General features: G+C 35.3%; 1 protein-coding gene, 1 long non-coding RNA gene and 2 other non-coding genes across 4 annotated transcripts; all 4 read right to left on the bottom strand.

Moving 5' to 3' along the window:
- Positions 1-5,343: 5,343 nt before the first annotated feature.
- On the bottom strand, positions 5,344-6,796 carry LOC125049964. Its single transcript, XR_007117077.1, has 3 exons — positions 6,690-6,796; positions 6,184-6,358; positions 5,344-5,935 (listed from the first exon to the last, which is right to left on the bottom strand). It is a non-coding gene; the product is annotated as an uncharacterized LOC125049964 (long non-coding RNA).
- A 2,289-nt stretch (positions 6,797-9,085) lies between these two features.
- LOC125050011 lies at positions 9,086-9,295 on the bottom strand. Its single transcript, XR_007117092.1, has one exon. It is a non-coding gene; the product is annotated as a small nucleolar RNA U3 (small nucleolar RNA).
- Positions 9,296-9,742: 447 nt separating this feature from the next.
- Positions 9,743-21,051, bottom strand: LOC125049946 (cilia- and flagella-associated protein 52). The gene is made up of 16 exons (XM_047649490.1): positions 20,759-21,051; positions 20,090-20,352; positions 19,504-19,708; positions 18,560-18,695; positions 18,226-18,374; positions 17,365-17,510; positions 16,540-16,733; positions 15,726-15,874; positions 14,684-14,829; positions 13,976-14,127; positions 12,990-13,134; positions 12,642-12,734; positions 11,900-12,043; positions 10,811-10,969; positions 10,050-10,194; positions 9,743-9,871 (listed from the first exon to the last, which is right to left on the bottom strand). Exons 1-16 carry the CDS (start codon positions 20,802-20,804, stop codon positions 9,810-9,812), a joined length of 2,334 nt encoding a protein of 777 aa, XP_047505446.1. The 5' UTR covers positions 20,805-21,051; the 3' UTR covers positions 9,743-9,809.
- On the bottom strand, positions 15,212-15,414 carry LOC125050010. Its single transcript, XR_007117091.1, has one exon. It is a non-coding gene; the product is annotated as a small nucleolar RNA U3 (small nucleolar RNA).
- Positions 21,052-22,284: the final 1,233 nt, after the last annotated feature.

Below are 22,284 nucleotides of genomic sequence, written 5' to 3' on the forward strand. Positions count from 1 at the left end.
AATTAATATACTTACCTTTCCCTCGCAATATATTTATGAAAATATTATGTATGTATACAAAAATAGTGATAAGTTTACTAGAATAGAACATACGCACAATGTTAATACACGGAACAAACGCAGGCTGCAATTTCCCCGTACTAGACTATCTAAAGTTAGTAATTCTTTTTTGGGGAAAGGGATACTCTTCTTTAATAAAATCCCAGAAGCTCTTTTATCACTGCCTTTCAATAAATTTAAGAAATGTATTAAAGAAAAGCTGTGTAAAAAGGCTTACTATAAAGTCAACGATTATCTAATTGATAAAAGGGCCTGGGACTAGTGCTAGACAGGCTACTTCTAATTAATTTGCGATATTTGTTATAAATAAGTGTTGTTTGATGATTTGCTGTTTTAAAAGAGTACCGAGAGTTTTTTACGCCGGCTTTTTCTCTCGGCCTACACCCTCTGTCTTCTTTGCCGATGAGTAGGGATGCCTTCAAATTTAATGACGTGGAATAAGTGATACATGTATCTTACGTTCCATAATAAACATATTATTATAGAATGAGCTGAATCTCATATTCTTCTTCTCTCTATTTTTTTTTTTTAGACAATTCACACCAATTGACCTAGTCCCATGCTAAGCTGGTGAAGCTTGTGTTATGGGTACTAGGCAACGGATATACATACATATTATAGATTGATAGATAGACTTATAAATACATATTTAAACACCCAAGACCTAAGCACGATACGAAATGCTCATCACATCGATGTTCGTCTCAGCCGGGGATCGAACCCGGGACCCATGGATTCGCAGTCAGGGGTACTAACCACTAGACCAATGAGTCGTCAAATATTAAGAACATATTGCATTTATTAAGACAGCCTAGAGACATAAAATCCATTAAAGTAACACCAAGTGAATTACTGCTATTGTTGATGGGGCCTAGGGTTTAGAGATTTCACCGGGACACCAAGTAAAGAAACTGAGATTACGATCCCCCAAACTTAGGACAATCAAGGTAGGCAATTGCATCACTCGCTTTATTAAAATAAGTTTAAAAACCTGTTTTAAGATTACTAAATATATACATATATTTAGTATAGGGTACCTAAATGAAAGTCTATATTTTCATTAAATACGCTTTGCGATGAAGTTTTATGTCATTGGAAAAATGTCAGCGTTAAACAATATTATTTAGCAAATAATGTAAATATTAAATATTCAACGTTTGAACTTTGAGTTACAAAAGCAGACCGTTTGACGTTTCTCAAAAGTAAAGTAATAATAAATGTAGGGATGTGAAAAAATAATCGTTTTTTTTACGCTATTTTTATATTTAAAATAATCGATTATTTTTATAATTGAAAATCAATCATAGTCTATTTTTCATCTGCCACCTACCGACATTATGTCTTTTATAACACGGACCTCGAACTATTAGGGATATTCGATATACATCGATGTTTACAATGCGATAGGTACATTGAATCCGATTCTTTGAAGATGTATTGATATACTCGATGCATTGATGTTTTTTTGTAAAATATCGAAAGGATGATAAAACCAGTTAATTTTACAAAAACTCAAGTTTGAATGGACACTATAATTTAAAAGTAAAATAAATTTATTCAGCAGCACAAGATTACATACAATTAATAAGACAACAAAAATACTGCAATGTGCTACTGAAAAGGCATATACTCAGCGTTTATCAAATTTCACCTAAAATCTATCAAAACGAGATTAAGTTAATTTCGATTTTGATTATTCTTAAACGTCAATTTGTGTTTAGTTTATTATTTCTATTGTTTATTTTTAATCAAATAAACCATGAAAAATAAAATATTTAGGGTGTTTAATGTTTATTTTGAAATTATTTCAAAAATTAGGAAAAAATCGATTTTTCATGCTCAAAAAATAATCTATTAATAAAAAATCATTTTTTTTATGTAGACAATAGAAATAATAGAATGTCACATGACACATCCCTTAAACTAAGTTAAGAGCAATAAACAACTATTGCTTTACAAAAATTTCCGGTTAAAAAAGCGTTTTCTAAAATTAAATTTTTCTTTGCTTTTGTTACACACTCCCTCTAGAGGGGTGTGTTTAAGCCCGTTCGGGGCTATGCCCCCTTCGGGTGGTGTGACTTCTCGCGCCCTGCTAATACAGGGCGGTACGGGGTCGAGGTTTCTCCTCTTGGTGGGGGCTGCAGCGCGCAAGGAGACGTTGGCCTCAACTCGCTGCGCGCAGCCGATGGGGTCTATTCCGGGGTGTCAATCCGGTGGTTTGGGGCCAAGGAGTATTCTCGACTTGGCCCTGGTGTCTCAATGGTTGGTATCGGGCAGCTACGCGGCTCGCGGTCAAGCTCCGCCGGGTGAGACCCCCGGTGGCCCCGGGGGAGGCCCAGCGAGGCGACCAGCGGTCGTAGCCGCGGTTGCTGCCCTGGTGTCACGTCCGGTGGTTGAGGTATCCGCGGAGAATAGCTCACGCGGATACCTGTATTTGTCTGGTGGCCTGGAGTGCCACGGCGCGATGTCCTTGAGGTGGGGATGTTGAGAGGCGTCCGCTCGATCAAACATCCCCTTGGCGAGCCGTGCGACGAACTCGTCGATTGACTCCATCCTCAAGTCCCGCGCTATGGTGGTGTTCCTAACGTAGCGGGGGGCCCCCACTGCGCGTCGTAGGTTGATGTTTTGTACGGCGCGCAGTCTCTGGCGGTGGGTCTCCTTTGTGTAGGAGTACCACGCCGGTGCCGCGTACGTTAGGTGTGGGCGCACGTACAGTTTGTAGAGCGCGAGCTTGATTCGGAGGGGTAAGTTGCCGTAGAGTAGGGGGTAGAGCGCGTACGTCGCACCCTTGGCTCTCCCTACTGCCCTGTTGACATGGTGCCGCATTGTGAGTCGCCGGTCTATGGTGACCTAAAAAAATTAAATGACAAATCAATAAGTACTTAGTGCTGTATATAGGCGAAACACTAGCGCGTTTCATTCGACTACCAACGCCATCTAGTGAAAAGTAGCAACTAACTTCTCATGACATTGGGCATAAATCTCTCTTCTTATTACGCATATTATGCTAAACATAGCTTTTAAGATAATTTTAAAGCAATTACAACTGAAATTTCAGGTTTTGACAGCACCTCGGTAAACAGCAAATATTCTGCCAGGCGCTAAATTATTTATTTATTTAGTTTTTTATGCCTCGGAGCAGAGAGGTTGCTCCGTGAAGCCAGCGACGTGCCCCGGAGACTTATATGCTTCTGGGAGGAAGGCTTAGTAAGCCAGGACTTTACGTATAACGGACCTAATGAGCGTCTCATTGCGCACACTAAGTCCACCACGGCACCAATCATACTAAACCATACCATAGCGTCACCCTTGGTGTATTTTTTGAAGTTATACTTTTTTTGGCGTGTAACTTGTAAGGGAAAATGATGAGAGTAAATTTTACGATTTTACGATGCGCGCGCACACTGTCACAAATAACCGACTCCCTGAATTTAGCATTGTTAATTTTTTTTTAATATAAAATGTCCATTTATTTAATTATGTAGAAACAATTTCTTGTGTATTTAAATAAACTTTATTTAACTAGATAATGCGTTATAATAAAACTTTCAATGTATTAAATACCTTTTTTCTATTGTTAGTGTCGTTTTTTAAAGATTTTTATCTTGTTACGCCAACTTCTAACGCGTGTACATAAGTACACACACGTTTTTTTATTATGTTTATAACATGTTAACAAAATCTTTATCCGTTCGAATTGAACGTTTTTTTGTCCCTAGCTTATGGAAAAGATTTCAATTCAATATGAGCCTTTAACACGAATTACCCAGTCTAATTCAGTTTCGGCTTAACGATATCCTAGAATAGTTAGTTAGTAGTTCGACTTCGGGCCGGCAACGCACTCGCGAGCCCTCTGGCAATGAGCGTCCATGGGCGGCGGATCATCACTTAGGATCAGGTGTGCCTCCTGCCCGTTTGCCCCCTGTTCTGTGTAAATAAAAAAAGTATATAAAAATATACAAGTTTTTGTGTAGGCATATTACAATAGACATTATTTATTTCCATTTTTTCAATTTATTATTACTAATTAAATAATGTAGATGGGTTACTAGTTTTCAGAAAAATCCGACACAAAAATCGAATTAAAATAAAAAAGGTCTTCTTTCTTGTAATTGCTTTTCAATTGTGGCATGCCTTACAAACTTTAAGATGGCTTTATTAGTAATTCGTTTCGTGCCTTTCACACGAATACCTTGTCGACACTATAACTAAGTTGACTAAGACCAGTTACCGCAAACAATAATTAATATCTCAATATTATTTTATTGACAAATTATAAAATACGTATAAAAACAATTATTATGAATATAAGTAGCTGTACCGGAAATGACCAGAAAATATTGAATATATAAATTGTTATTTCCAATAATCAATTAAAAAAGTAAAATTATTTTTCTAAATATATTTGTGATCTTTTGGTAAACTATTAAAACAGTCTACATTGTTCTAAACAGTAAAAATCACAATTAAAAACATTACAAATTGATCTTAACATATCTGTCCAGTATTTTTTGAGCCAATTCGTTTCAACCATATTTACATACAAATCTTTCCTCTTTATAATATTGTATAGTATAGGCGAATCACCTTATTTCCTTCAAAAACTCAAACCAACTTAGCACTTTCTATTTCTACTGTAGCGCTCTCGAGGAGATACTTCTGCAGCTGTGTAATTGAACATTTTCTTTATAAGTAAGTATTTTCAACTTCCATGCTTTGTATAAAGTTACGATGCCTCACAGTATATAATTGTATTTAGGTAAAAAAAATCACTTGGTGGTCAGGGGGGTACAGAAAACGTTACAGCTCGTTACGTTACGTTCAAAAATCACCAAAATTGCGTTACGTCATACTTGAAAGCTCCCTAACCAAAGAAGACCCGAATTCGATTAATTTTTAGCCTGTAAGGCCAACGTCAAAAATTTAATTGTTCATAAAATCTGACAAATTTCATAAAAAAATAACTACCAGTGTTCATACCATAGACTTAGTATATACTGGCGTATAGACGAACAGGCAGCTCGATAAAGCGTGACCAATTTTGATTTGTCAGTGTGTGCATTAGTTAGTGATGTACCTTTTACTTTGGAGGACTATCGATAACTTATTGAAGTTAGATGTTCGACCCTTGGAGAAAGTTGTTCCATAGACTGTTTTTGTCCAGATTATAATTATGACATTATGTAAAAAAAAATGCATTACTAAAAAAAACAACTTTTTTCATTGCTTCTTAATTTATTGACCTTTAAACAGAACAATCTTATTAAACTGGTTCCTTACAGTTTCCTTTGGTAAATTATTAAGTTTACTTTCATACTTAAGTCGAATGTCAAAGTAAATTTCTATAACGTATTTCATTATTAAATACCTATGACCACTTAAAATATCTTGGTCCAAATTGTGGTTTTCCAAACTCGAAAATAAGCCACACTATTTCACGCAAATAATTATATGCCCTTGGACTATAAAAGTGTATAGTGATAGCAAACTTTCGTAATTATTTGCTGTATTTACACGAAGACTGCACTTTACCACATTTTTTGTCATTAACCCGGTTAATTAAATTCTGTATTAATTCATTACTGCATGCCATAGTAACATCACTGTAGTGATCTTTCAATCCCGGTCTTGAATGAATTTCATGTAGAACGTCTTTCAGGGTGACTATTTTTAGAGCCTGTTTTTTATTTTTTGCTGCTAATCTACGTATTTTTTTTTGTTTTTCTTGTAGCTTTTGTTTCAGTTTGTCGTTTTTGCTAATAAGCTTTTTTGTTCTTGGTGTGAGCTGAACACTTTTTTCTGGAGTTTGTGATATCGAAGATAGAGCTATGTCCCGATTGATATACGATGACGGGATTCTCTCTTTTATATGTCCCTGAAAATGGGAAGAAAAAAATACATCATTATTTAATAAAAAAATAAACTTCATAAAATTAGAATAAAAAGATATTGGATGAAAATCTGGTATTTTTTACAATTATTTTAAAATGAACCAGGCGATCAACGCCAACAAACCGGCAACGCGTTTGGCGCAATAGGCCCTAAAATTTCACCAATTCTAGCGTATATCAATGTTTTCACCTATAGGTGTTATTGATATTCGTAAAATAGCAATATGCTTACTGGTACAAATAAAGTTGGAATGGCTCCTTTAACTAAAACTGTATTTATTCGTCTTTTTCTTTTATATTCGTCCGGGAAATGTTTGCTGCAAATGGTAGAGTTCTTCTTTGGATTCCAACCAACGCGCCCAATTAATCTCAACCATTTTCCTCTTAGTATAGTATCTAGAGGGAATCTGTTGGACAAATAATACAAAATTGGGCAAATTGGTTCAGATACGAGACGGTAAACGTAAGCAAGCATTTATTTTCATAAGTAACATTCAAGATAAAATATCGATAATTCTATCGATTAATTTGAGTCAATCCCTAGCGTACATGTAAAATTAATTGATGAAATATTTATCCACTAAAATCATGTAAATTATCAACAAATGGACTTCCACATATACAAAATATGAAAGTAAACAAAAGCATTGGCATTATTTTATATTTTATATAGGATAAAAGACAAATTTTAACCAAAAATAAACGCGTCATGCCAGTGATGACGATTTGGGTATTTACCTGTGAAATGTGCAATTTTCAGGATTATTTATATTATTAACACCACAATCAGAACATGTAACCATTGTTGAATACAATTAGATTTACTGAAAATAAACCACGATGTACGCAAAAAATCCAAAATACTAAAGGTGATATAGGTGATATCAGACGGTTCATTTTTTGTTCATTTTCACCTTTCATTCGGTACATTTCACTCGAAATGAAATGTCTGAACAAAAAATGAAACACGAGTGCCGAATGAATTCATTAGTGAACCGATCCAACAGTGTTGGATATTGGCATCCGGTATCTTTCATTCCCACTCCGAATGAACGAGAAATGAACGGTCTGAACACTGAGAGAACGTTCATTCGGATTCGGCTATTTTGTTTCTAGTCCTGTTACCCTGTAGCCGACGGACAACACGTTGTCGACGAAGTTATAACTTTTTTTAAACTTTTCTTCAAATTTACTTTCATCCATTCGAAGATGATTACAATATGAATCAGGATCTTCAACGGCTAGTTCTCTCAACAATGTATTGGAAGCTCCTAATAAATTTCTTCTTTCAATCCATGGTCGCACCCACCACCGTCGACGTTTTCTTTGCTTCTTTTTTGTTAACTCTTTGATTAAATGATCACAAATTAAACTAATTCCAAGACGTACGACTTCATTCGATGACATATTTAAAAGAAAGAACAATGAATGTTCATTTCTGTATCATTTCGTCTAAGCCGTGTGAACATAGAATGAAAAAAAATGAAGCATTCACTCGAGTGAACAATCATTCGAGTGAACCGTCTGATATCACCTTATCAGACGGAATGAACGAGAAATGAACGGTCTGAACACTGAGAGAACGTTCATTCGGATTCGGCCATTTTGTTTCGAGTCCTGTAGCCGACGGACATCACGTTGTCGACGAAGTTATAACTTTTTTTTTCTGTGTGTTATTAAATTGTTTTCATTCGGCAAAATGGTGTTCAAGTGGAACGATCAATATACATTACTTTTTTTTTAAATAAATTTCTTCTTTCAATCCATGGTCGCACCAACCACCATCGACGTTTTCTTAGCTTCTTTTTTGTCAACTCTTTGATTAAATGATCACAAATTAAACTAATTCCAAGACGTACGACTTCATTCGATGACATATTTAAAAGAAAGAACAATGAATGTTCATTTCTGTATCATTTCGTCTAAGCCGTGTGAACATAGAATGAAAAAACAATGAAGCATTCACTCGAGTGAACAATCATTCGAGTGAACCGTCTGATATCACCTTTAGGGGTTGTTTCTCCGCGTGCCGACTTGTGATGACCTGTCATTCAAAACCAGTCACAGTTTCATTGGATTCGCTATCCTTTTCTATCTTGCCTAATTTCCGTAAGGGATTTTCTTCTCCCTCGCTCGCTTTGTTGGTCTATACGCCAGTATATGCTAAGTCTATGGTTCATACCAAGGGCGTAGAGCGAAAAGAACTGGCAAGAAACTCAACGTCACACTTTGATCGCCAAGTTTTTTGAAGGTTTGATGAAACAGCAGAAAATAAATAATCGTGGTAATTTTATATGAATTTATAAATATAAATAATTAATAAATAAATATAATTTATAATAAGGGCAAATGTTATTACGTAGATTTCAGACATCAAGCAGTTAAAGCTTTTTAGTTTTTACTAACTGCTCCAAGGGAGATTCAGAAACGAGACTTGCGTCTATTGGTACATTTTTGACAAATTCGGGAGATAAGATTTAAAGGTCGGCAACACACCCGCTATTCAGGCAGGTGTCTTTCGACGGCGGCTATCGCTTAATTCAAAGTGCTCGTTTTCCTCCTGTCACATAAAACAAAAAATTCAGCCGTCAGTCACCACGTTGTAATTCATTGAATAAATTAAGTCTCGAATTGGGTACACGTGCGTATTGATATACTCGATGCCTGTTTTTTTGTAACACATCGAAAGGATGATAAAACCAGTTAATTTTACAAAAACTCAAGTTTGAATGGAACACTATAATTTAAAAGTAAAATCAATTTATTCAGCAGCACAAGTGTACATACAATTAAAAAGACAACAACAAAAATACTGCAATGTGCTACTGAAAAGGCTCAGCATTTATCAAATATCACCTACAATCTATTAAAACGAGATTAAGTTAATTTCGATTTTGATTATTCTTAAACCTTAATTTGTGTTTATAATATCTATTGTTTATTTTTAATTAAAAAAACCATGAAAAATAAAATATTGAGGGTGTTTATTTTGAAGTTAATTCAAAAATTAAAAAAAAAACGATTAATAAAAAAACGATTTTTTATGCAGAATGTCACATCCCTAAATAAATGTTTACAGTAATATGAGTTTTCAATTTTCACTGAAATTTTAAATAATTATAAAAGTTAAAAAAGCCACTCAGACAGCGACAGTACCCCACGCTTTTCCGCAAGCGGAAAAGTGAACGATCATCGAAGGCTAATGACTTACGTCACTGCCCGCCGGCCGCCTCACGCTCAGGGTACCGCGCCACGTCTCCTCATCATGGCTGGAAATTTCCCACGTAGAGTGAGAAGTTGCGTGAAGAGCTTACTATAGAAATGATCCTATGAAGTAAGGTCTTGTCGAAATATTTTTTCGCGGATAATAAGTACGACCTGAGATATACTTCACTAGCGTGTTTTATAAATCGCAATGTTGGACTAGCGACATCTAGAATTCGCGTTATAAAACTAACATGCGCACGCGCATGCGAGTCGCTGTTTGTTCGCGACATCTAGTGAAGCTTTTTGTTACTAAGCAAATATATTACTTTTTTATGTTGAATGAATATTGATAGCTGACTGCGCTACCCAATAGTAGAGCTTTATAATCAAGCTTTGAAACGAGTCTCGTAAGCACCATATTTATTAAAACGGTACAGTATACAAACCAGATACAATATGCCTCCACCATACGTTATAGAACTAGCACTAATTAAAAAACAAATTACGTAACGGGCAAAAGTTGCATTAAAAACCATAGTTATTACGAATACAGGCTGGTCATAGGTAAGAAAATTTTTATATAATTGAAAATGTATTTAATATAATAAAAAATTTAGTACAATAGCAGTCTTCATTTATTTAGTTAGTTTTTCATTTTCGATCACCACTCCCACTAACATATTCCTTACTGGTTGTTCGAGTTGGTAAATTGTCTAAAAAAATAATATTGTTAAACTTGAACTTTTTGAGTTTAATAAAATATGATATTAAGTTGAAGATTTTTCATTAATTTGAATGAGTTTAATTCAGTTTAATATAATTAATTAATATTTCATGTGCAATATCCTAATACGATCAGATAATAGGCTACATTACTAAATTAAATTTCACCTGGTGGTCGACAACACTTGACAGTGTTGCTAGTATTTTTTCCATTATTCCCACTTTTGTTAGAAGTAATTGAGCGTGCCGTATCGCATGGACAGCAAGAGTGTACGCTACTACGCGTCGTATCCATCGCTCCTATCTTTTCTTCCTGAACAAAAGATGTCGATTTTAGAACTTAGTAATACCTAATACAGCATCTTTTTTCATTTGATAAAATATTCACTTTTTCGAATATCTTTGTATAAAATAAAAACGACCTCTATTTAAGAGTTAAGTTTTACTGAAGGTGTTTGTCAATTGTGGATAACTGCTGGCAGAGCCATTTTGGATTGTCTGCAGGCAACCAGACAAAGCAACTTATTAACTTAAACATAACTAATCTCAAAACAATGATAGGCACAATTACGGGCCATTGTCTCCTTAATAAACATCTATTTCTCCTAGGCGCAATAGAGAGCCGAATGCGCAGAGGCTGTTTCAGCGCAGAGGAATCAATCACCCACGTAGTCCTGGAATGCGAGACTGTGTAAAAAACGTGCCAAAATACTCGGAACGATGAGGTCGCTCCGTAAACCTGCGAAGTGTCCAGGAGGCTTCTGTGCTTTTAGAAGGAGTTATGCTGGCTTAGTTACACAGGACTATACGCACAACGTACCTAAGTGCGGAAACTGAGTCCACAAACCATAAACCATAGTTTGTTCAGTTAAAATAATTTTACTTTCGTTAAAAAATAGTAAATAATGAAACTAATTCATAAAATTTACTTTAGAAGGTCTTGCAGGTATTTTAGGCTGTCTGTCTCCCGCAGCTTTCTGAGTAGGTTTTTCTTCGAGAGGCAAGCGGAGTTCCTCTTGCAATCCTTTTGGTGCTTTGGATATACTGTTTCTCACTGACGGAGGTTTCGAGTCTTTTTGTATGTATTGCTGCAAAAAATAACTATTTTGTTATACTATCTGGTTAAAGAAAAGTTATTTTTAACCTTAATTACTATATCAATATTCATTCAAAGGAACAGAAACCACAAATTAACCTTTTCAAAAGCACTTTCGAGTATTACTAGTTCTTGCTTGCTTTATTCTAAATACATATCATATATAATGTGTTGTTTACTTTTATATGCCTTTTTTATAAAAAAAGGCAAAAGTGCAGGAGGCTCACCTGATGTTAAGTGATATCGTCGCCCATAGACACTCTCATTGCCAGAGAGCCCTCTGTGTCTCTAGTGCGTTGCCGGCGTTTTAAGAATTGGTACGCTCTTTTCATGAAGGACCCTAAGACGATTTTTTTCAGAAATACGTCATAGTGGTGGTGTGATATATGTTATGTGATACGGGTGGAATTTTGTATTCTGCCTCGACGTCCGATGAACCTCTGAACACTCTCTGTGTAAATGTAGTAGAAGATGCAGAGAGACCCCACGATCAAGCAGCTCGGAAAGTGACTGGTCGTCAACGATTCGAATTCAAAGGAGCCAGTAATAGCTTCTTCCCGCGGAGCTCCCGCCCAGATGAAAGAACAGTACTCCATGTGGGGCCGAAATTTCGCTTTATAGAGTTGCAAGCGGTTGCCTAGTATTCCGATGCTGGCTATGGCTTTAAGAAGAGTGTCGTTCGAAAAGAGGAGTGGCGACAAAGGGTGTTTTAACTGGCCTCATATTTTTTTATCGACTTTGAGTAACACGGATACAGGAAAGGGATACTCATTCGGGACAACCCGGATTCCATTCCGAATGGAAACGAAAATTACAATAAAGTTTATTTTAATTAGATCTTTCTCAACCCCTCGTGCGAGACGCCATTACAAAATCTTGAGCGAGCCACGTATATTTTTTCTCAGCCCATATATTTAATTACCTCTGGCACATTCCATATGATTATGCTTCCAGCTGCACAGCAACTAACAATATTTTTTGCATCGGGACTAAAACGGCAACATGTTACCGCTCCAGCGTGACCAAGCCCCGTGTGTGTGTAGATTCCCTCTTGGTATTTCCATAGCTGTAATCATTCTAAATATAGTATAGCATAGTTGTATTGCTGATATTTTTTACGACTCATTGGTCTAGTGGTTAGTACTCCTGACTGCGAATCCATGGGTTCCGGGTTCGATCCCCGGCTGAGACGAACATCGATGTGATGAGCATTTGGTGTTGTGCTTAGGTCTTGGGTGTTTAAATATGTATTTATATGTCTATCTATCTATAATATGTATGTATATGCGTTGCCTAGTACCCATAACGCAAGCTTCACCAGCTTAGCATGGGACTAGTACAATTGGTGTGAATTGTCTAAAAAAAAAAAAAAGGGTTGTAACATTAGGTATAATACAATGGAAAATTGCATACTAAATATTTAAGAATAATAAATGAACGATTGACTTGAGATGAAAGAATTTAAAAATGTTCCTCGTTCCTAGAACTTCAATGTTATCTACACGCGTTTTTTTTTATATTATTTGCAACAATCGTGATCAGGTAGACATTGACTTTGTAGTATTTGCATAAACCAAAGAATATTACGTTCCAGTTATTGTTTTTAACTTTGTCCATTGCAGACAAACAATAAAACATATTTCATCTTTTTAATATTAATATACCTTGACCATTTGATCATTGCCACCAGTCACAAAAAATTCCCCGCTTTGTGTGATATGTAATCCATTGATAGCTCCTACTTTGCTTGCTTCTAACTGCAATTATTAAAAATGTATTTACTACTCATAGGAGTTAGTCATTAGCAATAAAAACTACATAAATAACAACAAATAATAATACAAAGCAATACATACATAAGGAAATATAATATTACACGCACAAAAAGTATTACTATAAATTATTTATAATTAAAATAGTGGTAACAAAAATAACTTCCGATGTGGAGGATGTTATTAGAACCATTTTATTACAATAGTACCTTTGGTACTGGTAATTTAAAATAGACTCACTTCCCTAGCTAAGTTTCCACTTCCAGTCTCCCAGTAGGCCACGCGTCGATCTGTCCCACCCGTCAATAACTGACACCCGAGTGGCTCAAAACATACACACATAAACAATGTATTTGCGTACATCACTTGACGACGGGACAGTGAGCTAAAATATAATTGATATGTATATTTAATTAATAGATTTTATTATATATTAAATTATTATTATATAATAAAAAAATATTAATGTATTTAATATATTTGCCGAGACCCGGCTTGTAACGTTAAGGAAACAGTAGTTAAAGCACAGAAGGCTGATGAACTTAATGCCTTTAAAAAGCTCGAAGAAGCTGATGTAGAAATCAGAGGACAACATCCTTAAAGGTTGTTGTAGGAATCGTGTAACATGGTGTGTTTGAGTTTCGGTAGTTCAAACGTGAATTTGTACATTTTTTACATACATTCATACATTTTCTTGTAATCTTAACACGATTAACACCACTACATAGGGTACCCCTTTTACCCCAAATGAGGTATATAACCAATTACTATTTAATATTAATTACGTATGGCAAACGAAACCATAGTGCACAGAGAATTGTGCACCTATTTAAACAATCACTTGTAGTAGTTTAGTTTCCCTTCTGAATCAGCGAGTATTGGTTTTCGATAAACCTCTAAAATTTTCAATAAATCCTGGAATCAATGACTGAATAGAATATAGCCTCCCCTTGCCCTGATAAACATTAATTTATAAGCGTTAATACTACTAGCAAACTCGGCGAACTCCGTTTCGCCACCAGATGGATTCGTTTTATGTAACATTTCGTTTGGTGATCCCGCTTTTCTGTTGAAATTTTTCCTGAATTTTCTTTGTCATAAACTTCACGGAGCCCGAGACCTTTCCAACGAATGCAAAACCGTGGAAATCGGTTCGTGCGTTCTGAAGTTATAAGCGTCAGGAAGGAAAACCCGACTTATTTTTATATAGTAGATGAAAATATTACACAAGATCCCATATAATGCACGAGCCATCGGTCCCTGCACTAACAGCTTCCATATTGTTGGGAGACACTTGTATGGCGGACACGGGACTCTTGTGTTCCTTTAAAACTTTCTTCAAAGACTGGCACTCTGGCTTTATATCCCATACACGCACCTTAAAATGCACAGTTTACTTCAAACAGTATGTCAAATATTATATGAATATTAATAAAGCGTTAAATGGATTCTAGAAGATAAGTCTTTTGACTAAACAATCTATAAATATTTATACATTATCTATTTATTAACTACATTTGAGTCTGATCTAATTTAGCAAACTCTTTTTATACGTTTTTTTAAATGATAGGATAAAACGATCGGCGGAGAGTTTATTGCCAGTTCTCTTACGTTCGACGCCCATGATTTGAGAACTGGTATATTTCTTTTTTGACGTTCATAAGTGTATATTGTGTTACCTATAATGAATATTTGACTTTTGACAGAAATTTTATCTATAGAGTGATGCAAAACTGCTACGAAATTGAATGCCTAATTAATCGACGACTGATTTAATTAATTTCATAAGAAACGAAAATATAATTTATTAATAAAACATTATTTCATATGAGATTGTGGATCATGTAAAAAGTATTCGTCGAAACCTCTAAGGTTTTATCTACATGGAACAAACAAAGTGCCTTAATTAAAAAACCAGATATACAAAACACTACCTGTCCTTCGCAGCCTCCTGATATGAGGGTTTTACAATCGGTGGTCATGTCGAGGGCTGATGTGCCTTTATTATGAGTATTGAAGATGCAGTACATTAGTCTGCCAGTGAGTGGTGTAAACGCTCGTATGTTGCCGTCGTTCCATCCTTGTAAATAAAAGCAACCATAAATATACTTAAATAGGTTTGTATATATAGGTATTCGGAAAGTATATTAAGCCAAATAGATAATTGTAAGTAAAAAATCTTGTTTTAAGAATACTAAATACATATATGTATTTGGTGTAGGTGACCTAAATAAAAGACGATCTTCAATCTTCATTAAAAAAAAAAATTTAAATGATTAAAAACGCTTTGCAATAAAGTTACGTCAGCGGTAAACAATATTATTTAGCAATTACTGTATAATCAACTTAATAGTAATTAGTAAATATTATTATTTATTTATACTTTATAGATATGATATGACTTATGTTAATTATTAAGTTATAATAGTTCTACTTCTATTCTAGTTTATAAGGTTTAAAAAGCCACTCAGACAGCGACAGTACCCCACGCTTTCCCGCAAGCGGAAAAGTGAACGATCATCGAAGGCTAATGACTTACGTCACTGCCCGCCTCACGCTCAGGGTACCGCGCCACGTCTCCTCATCATGGCTGGAAATTTCCCACGTAGAGTGAGAAGTTGCGTGAAGAGCTTACTATAGAAATGATCCTATGAAGTAAGGTCTTGTCGAAATATTTTTTCGCGGATAATAAGTACGACCTGAGATATACTTCACTAGCGTGTTTTATAAATCGCAATGTTGGGCTAGCGACATCTAGAATTCGCGTTATAAAACTAACATGCGCACGCGCATGCGAGTCGCTGTTTGTTCGCGACATCTAGTGAAGCTTTTTGTTACTAAGCAAATATATTAGGTACTTTTTTATATTGAAAAATAATAATAGCGCACTGCGCTACCCAATAGTAAAGCTTTATGATTAAGCTTTGAAACGACTCTTGTAGGCACTATATTTTTTATACGGTTCAGTATACAAACCAGATACAATAGATTTCCCATCAGCAGAGAAGAGAACCGATGAGCAGATAAAGTTAGGAACAACGATTCTTAGCAACTCCTGCGCAGTTTTCACGCACCACACTCTTACGTCACCTGCACCTGCCGTCGCAAAAACTCCGGACATACCTCTGAAAAACATTATTATTATTATGATAATACAACCAAAAACTTGCTATAAGTGTTAAAATACAATATTATTTTCTATAAACATTTTTTAAACAATATTCGATTCCAGTGGAAACAAAACGTTCTAGTAGATTCAATTATTTTATTTAGATGGGCCCTCTAAAAATGCTCTACAGTGATTTATCTTAATATATATAAATTACGTGTCACGTTGTTTGTCCGCTATGGACTCCCAAACTACCGAACCGATTTCAATCAAATTTGCACACCGTGTGTAGTTTGATCCAACTTAAAAGATAGGATAGCTTACATCTCAATTTATACCCGCAATATTATTTTATTGCAAAATATTTGTTTATTATTTGTTAGTCACAATTCTAACAGATGGCGCTGTGTTGAAAGTACCAACGTTTCACATAAGCTACAATTTAATGGCATAACCACCAAAAAAGCATGGTGGTCCCCATGACTGGTTCTCCTACCGTTTCCCATGAATAGTTTACTACTATGTAATATAACAAAAACTTTAGCCACAGCAACGCTTGGCCGGTCTGCTAGTATAATTATTATATTCCATGTATTACGGCATATTTGCAATCGATCAATTTCGGCACCATTGGTTACATGACGTTATATTTTCATACGTTTCGGATTTTTTTACTCTTACCTCGGAAAGGCGATATGATTGATGGCGCATCGTGGGCACGTAACAACGAGTGTAGGTTCAAATGTTTGTATGTTTATAGCGTATATCTCGCTTGTCCGTGTTCCAGCCAATAGGAGACGCTTATCTCCTCGCAACTGAGGTGTCTCCATTAACTCGAGCGATGTTATACTACCGTTTAATTTTACGCTTTTTAACTAAACAGAATAAATCATTAGTTGTTTTCATCTTTCAGATTTTAATGTGGATAAATCTCAGCTAGTTAAGCAAGTTTTTTTTTTTAATAGAACGGGCAGGAGGCTCACCTGATGTTAAGTGATACCGCCCATGGACACTCTCAATGCCAGAGGGCTCGCGAGTGCTTTGCCGGCCTTTTAAGAATTGGTACGCTCTTTTCTTGAAGGACCCTAAGTCGAATTGGTTCGGAAATACTTCAGTGGGCAGCTGGTTCCACATAGTGGTGGTGCGCGGCAAAAACTGCCTTGAAAAACGCTCAGTCGTGGAACGGCGGACGTCGAGGTGATACGGGTGGAATTTCGTATTCTGCCTCAACGTCCGATAATGAAACTCAGCTGCAGGCATCCGAACAACTCCTCTGAACACTCTCCATGGTAAATGCGGTAGAAGATGCAGAGTGACCCCACTCGGGTTGATGATTTCGGGTTGAGGTTGAGAAAATTGATCACCTATCTTTCAGGATCGTAAGCCCGTTAGGGTGTTACGGGATTTGCTCCTGTGCTCCATTATGAAGTATACTTTTATCAATACAATTTTTTTTGCCTTTTGTTCGGCGGTTCATATTATAACTATCCTTACATAGATACTTACAGCTTTATAGTGAGGTTTATTTGGGTCTACTAATTTTCCCTTGGGAAACGTTCCCTTCCAGTTGATCTCATCTAATATGTCTATTACTCCGTCCCCAGACCCCACGATAAGGCAGCCATCGTCCATTATCATTATTGTCTCAATGCCTAAAACATAATCAGTCAGCGCTTACGGATTTGTCCTTACCATGTATCACGCGATATAAAAACTAAATCAGTCTTACTATATAGAATAAATAATTTGTAGTTACTGGTTTGTCTCTTTTCATCACAATGTTAACACGGCTTAATGGAAAGAGAATTAATTTAGTTACCCGTGAAATAATTTAGTTTTTAAGAATAAGTGAACTGTAAATTTTGGTATAGCCTTCTAGATAAAGTAAATTGGAAATTCTAGATAAAGGAACTGCTGTGCAAGTGTTATTCAGATAAAATTGCTTATACTTCCGTGATAAACAGTCATCGATCGAAATTTCTCACTGACTATTAATATATAATAAAAGTAAATGACAAAAAAGTTTTCTGTAGACCTTGTGTAGGTACTTAGTACATTATTTTGATAAATCTCGTAGGGTTGAGCCTGCGTTTGCAATGTAAGCGGATTTTTTTTTAATATTTACGACATCACATTAGAAACCTCAATCTCGATGGATGTTATTATATATATATATATAAACCTTCCTCTTCAATCACTCTATCTATTAAAAAACCGCATCAAAATCCGTTGCGTAGTTTTAAAGATTTAAGCATACATAGCGACAAAGATAGTGACTTTTTTTATACTATGTAGTGATAGTAAAATTCAAAGTAAAAAATAATAAGTGACTTAAGAGAGAGAGAGAGAGAGACAGAGTGACATTACCTTGACTGTAGCATAAAGACTCGGGTCGTTTTCCTTTCTTCCATGGACCGCATTTTGCCAAACAGCCGAGTAAAGATGGCTTGCAATGCGACACATCTTCCATTGGATCCGGAGGGTAGTTTAAGGAGAATTTTATCATATCACCCGATCTATAAACATATTTTCTTGTACTTTGTTGGTCGCGTATCCATGCAAGTAAATCAAAGCAATTCACTAATATTCAAATATATTAAGAGGCTGCAATAATAGCTAGCAATAGTTTCAGTTTTGTTTAAATTTAATCAAAATATTTTATATATAAATCATTAGTAATTTTTAGAAGTTCCATTGTTACGTTGTTCCAGCTATCCCATAGGAGTCATCGTGGCTGATCGCAATGCAGCGTACACTCCGACGCAATTTTCCTAATGTTACATCGACAACATCTAGGTTCTTGCTCGCCGCACGAATATTCCATACTCGAAGGTTCGCTAGAATCAAGAATAGGCAATCTTTTAAAAAAAGCTTATCTACACTTATTAACATTAAAGACCCACATAAAAATGTAATACTTCGGACCTAATACTAATAATATGTTCGATTAAAGCTTTTAAAAGCATTATTACTGCGCATTAGAAATAGGTCAATCCAGGTATTTACGAACGAAAACCATTTAATGGAATTTACGAGATGAATGTATCTATTTAAAGACTAGCAACTAGGGATGATCCATGTTATAAAACCATCGATGTCATAATCGAAAGCCCAACATCGATGTTCGATATTTATCGAAAACTGAACATCGATGTTGTCCAACAATCAACATCGATAATTTTTGAATTAATAATTGACAAAGAAATAAAATACAGTCGCATGGTTCGAAATTTATCAAGAAACAGAACAAATTACATATTACGATATTTTTTATCAACTGACTGAATGGAAAGTAATTTTGATAAAGAAGAACCTTTTAATAAATTTCTTTGTTGATAAAGAGTAGTGAGGAAGTGTAAGAGAGAAAGAGCGAGCGAGACTATGAAGAACGAACGAAGGGAACGACCTAGGCGCAAAGAATGATCAATAGGCATTCAAAATTTTAATAGATCTGATGACCAGCTCGATGATCGATAATCATCGAGCCGGTCATCCCTACTGGCAACGCTTTTCTACCTAAGCCTCCAAACGTTGCAGGTGTCAATGGGCAGTGATTGGCACTTAATTCTAAGTTGAAAAAGTAAATCGGGAATACATTCGTTAGTTCCCTTAGATTTTAGTACCTACAATCACCTCGTTACTTACAATCACCACCAGTAACAAATGAGTTCATGCGTTGTGACAGTGCAGTAAGTGTGACAGCGTCGCCCGTGGTCAGTCTAGCAGCAGCCGCTGTACCCGTAGCAGCTCCAGCGATACAGTCCCATAACACCACGCAGCCATCGTCCCGCCCACCCAAAGATATCATGTAGCGTTCATCCGAAGAGAATGTGAGCGCTTCAACTCGTACCTAAATTGTTTAGGTATATTTCGATAGATAACAGCTGAATTTATGTTTCAAGCAGCATAGGGAAATCTGTGGCTTGTGGTTTACTAACATTATAATGCTGAAAAAATTGTTTGTTTTGTTCGAAATGAAAAATTTGCTTTGTGTCGGATAGTCGATTAATCGAAGAAGGCCTATATCACGGCTATACCGAACGAACGCCGATGAAAAAATTATATTTTGTAAAGTGATATAAGAAAACACATAACTTTATTTTTTGTATTGCATATTAATTTTTCTTTAAATATATTTTATTGTATATATCAATCATCATCACATATATTCTATATCACACATCTATTTTATGTGAAATCAAGGTAGGTACAGTTTTCTTAATGTTCGTACCTTATGTAGTTCGTGTGTACCAAGAAGGGTCTTCTTTTTAAAATCCCAAACTTTGGCAGATGCCTTGAAACCAATGTGGTTGATCTGACCAGACCCGATATATGTCCCCTTAGGCGATACAGCTACAGTCGACACGCTATTTGTATGGCCGCTAAGGAAAAACATCTTTTTGGTTTTCCAATCTTGAATACAGACTTTATTCCCCATGGGGTACACTATATGGTCACCATCTGGATGTACTTTAAGTCCCCTTATTGCTGAACCTGTATATTTTGAATAATGATGATGATGATGATGCCTTAATATGCGAAAAAGGATGAGGCAAAATTTGTTAAGTGATTACGTAAGTCCCTACTTAATTCTATGACTTATTCTTGTCGCAAATTCAACACTTAGCTAACAAAATGTAAAGCGCATCTAAATTTATTTAAGTTACGTTACAATGATTTCATTAAATATTATTAAAATTAAGGCTTATTAATACTGCGAAATGATTCACCGTAACTATTTATTACACGCGTCGATTATTTGGAGATGTTTAAGTATAACAAAAAACATCGCTTTGAGACACAAATGAAAATCGCTTTGTAATAAAAATTAGCAAAAGATTTGCATTTCTGTATTCTGTTTGTATACACATTCATAGCAATGGACTGAATAAAATCTTACCATCAAATCCTATAATTGAATATGGTTCTAAGCTTTTAACATCCATTTTAATTAATATATGTAACTACAAATTCTTTACTAAATTGTAAAAATATATATTTTAACTAATAAGTAATTCTTTTAGGCTGATTTTCTGCCTTAACAATGTTTGAAAATAGTGTGTTGCTATGGAAACAAATCAATAATAAACATTGTTGTTCATGGTGATATATCCATTGCGCGCGGCTGGAGCGCGCGCCAATGTTCGCCCTCTTGGAGCGCGTAGTCGATACGCGGCTAAATACATCACGAAAAGACTGTCCGTCTCTCTTGCGCTCGGTCAAGCTTATGAGTATAAAAGAGACAGTTATTGTTTTTCTTTTGCTACTGTTTATGTTGATATTTACTGTTTTATATTATTATTATTTTATACATGTTGATCTTTTTTCAAACATTACCAGGGCAGTCTCGTGAATTGGTGCACAATGTTTTTAATTATTTTAAGCATCTTAATAAAAACAGTTTAATGAAAAAATGTTATATTTAATTTGACATCAGATACGACTGGGGTTTCTAAGAGGAGTATTGAAAGAATAGTTAGTGAAATAAAAGTGAAGTGTGTTGAGCTAGATGGAGCTTATGTCGAAAAATGAAATGAATGAATGTACTGGAATGAATTTACATGAACTACTCTTTCACGTTCTTGGTCTGGCTTAGAACTTTTGGATCCACCCTCGTATGCACCAAATATTTATATGTATTTGACACATTTTTATTTATTTACAACCCACCCAACCTTACTAAAACCAGAGTGGACTAAAATGTATAGCATGGCAAAAAAATCATATTTTGAAACATACTGTATGTGAAATCGCATTAGTGTGAGTACTGTGAACCCGCCAGCTTTCGATAACCGACCTATACTTATAAATAACTTTTAGTAAGATGCAGTCTTATTAGATATCTAGAGGATACTTAAGTCCTTGGTGATATAACAATACAAAAAAAAACTCACATAGTGCCTACTATAAAATGTTTGGTAGCAGACAACAGCAGCAGCTGTGATTTCAGATTTTCTGTCATATTAACCTTTAAGCTTCTATAAATTTTACTATGGTTTTTAGTGGTGTAGACCTAGTGGTTAAGTGGCGACACTCAACCCTCAACACTCAACACTCAACCCTCTTAAAAGAAAAATTAAACAAAATCATTAAGAAACATTATGTAAAATATTTATTACATTTTATAATTATGTTACTTAAGTAAAATTAACTATTTAAATTATGATCTAAGCTTATACTTTATTTTCAGTCACAGAGACAGATGAATTTTCATGGTCATGATCATTCACAAAAAATTCACTTCAAACAGTTTGAATTAAAACACAAAGAAGAAACTATAGTCTCAATGAGATATTTGAGAATTTTCAGATATATATATAATTATATGTACAGAATCATATTTTTAGATAGTGATTAAGTATAAAGAGGTTACTTTCGTCCTACACACCGACGTCTTACTTCTTCTTCTTTGTGAGCAATGGCTTC

This window comes from Pieris napi, chromosome 5, assembly GCF_905475465.1.
Source record: "Pieris napi chromosome 5, ilPieNapi1.2, whole genome shotgun sequence".
Lineage (NCBI taxonomy): Eukaryota > Metazoa > Arthropoda > Insecta > Lepidoptera > Pieridae > Pieris > Pieris napi.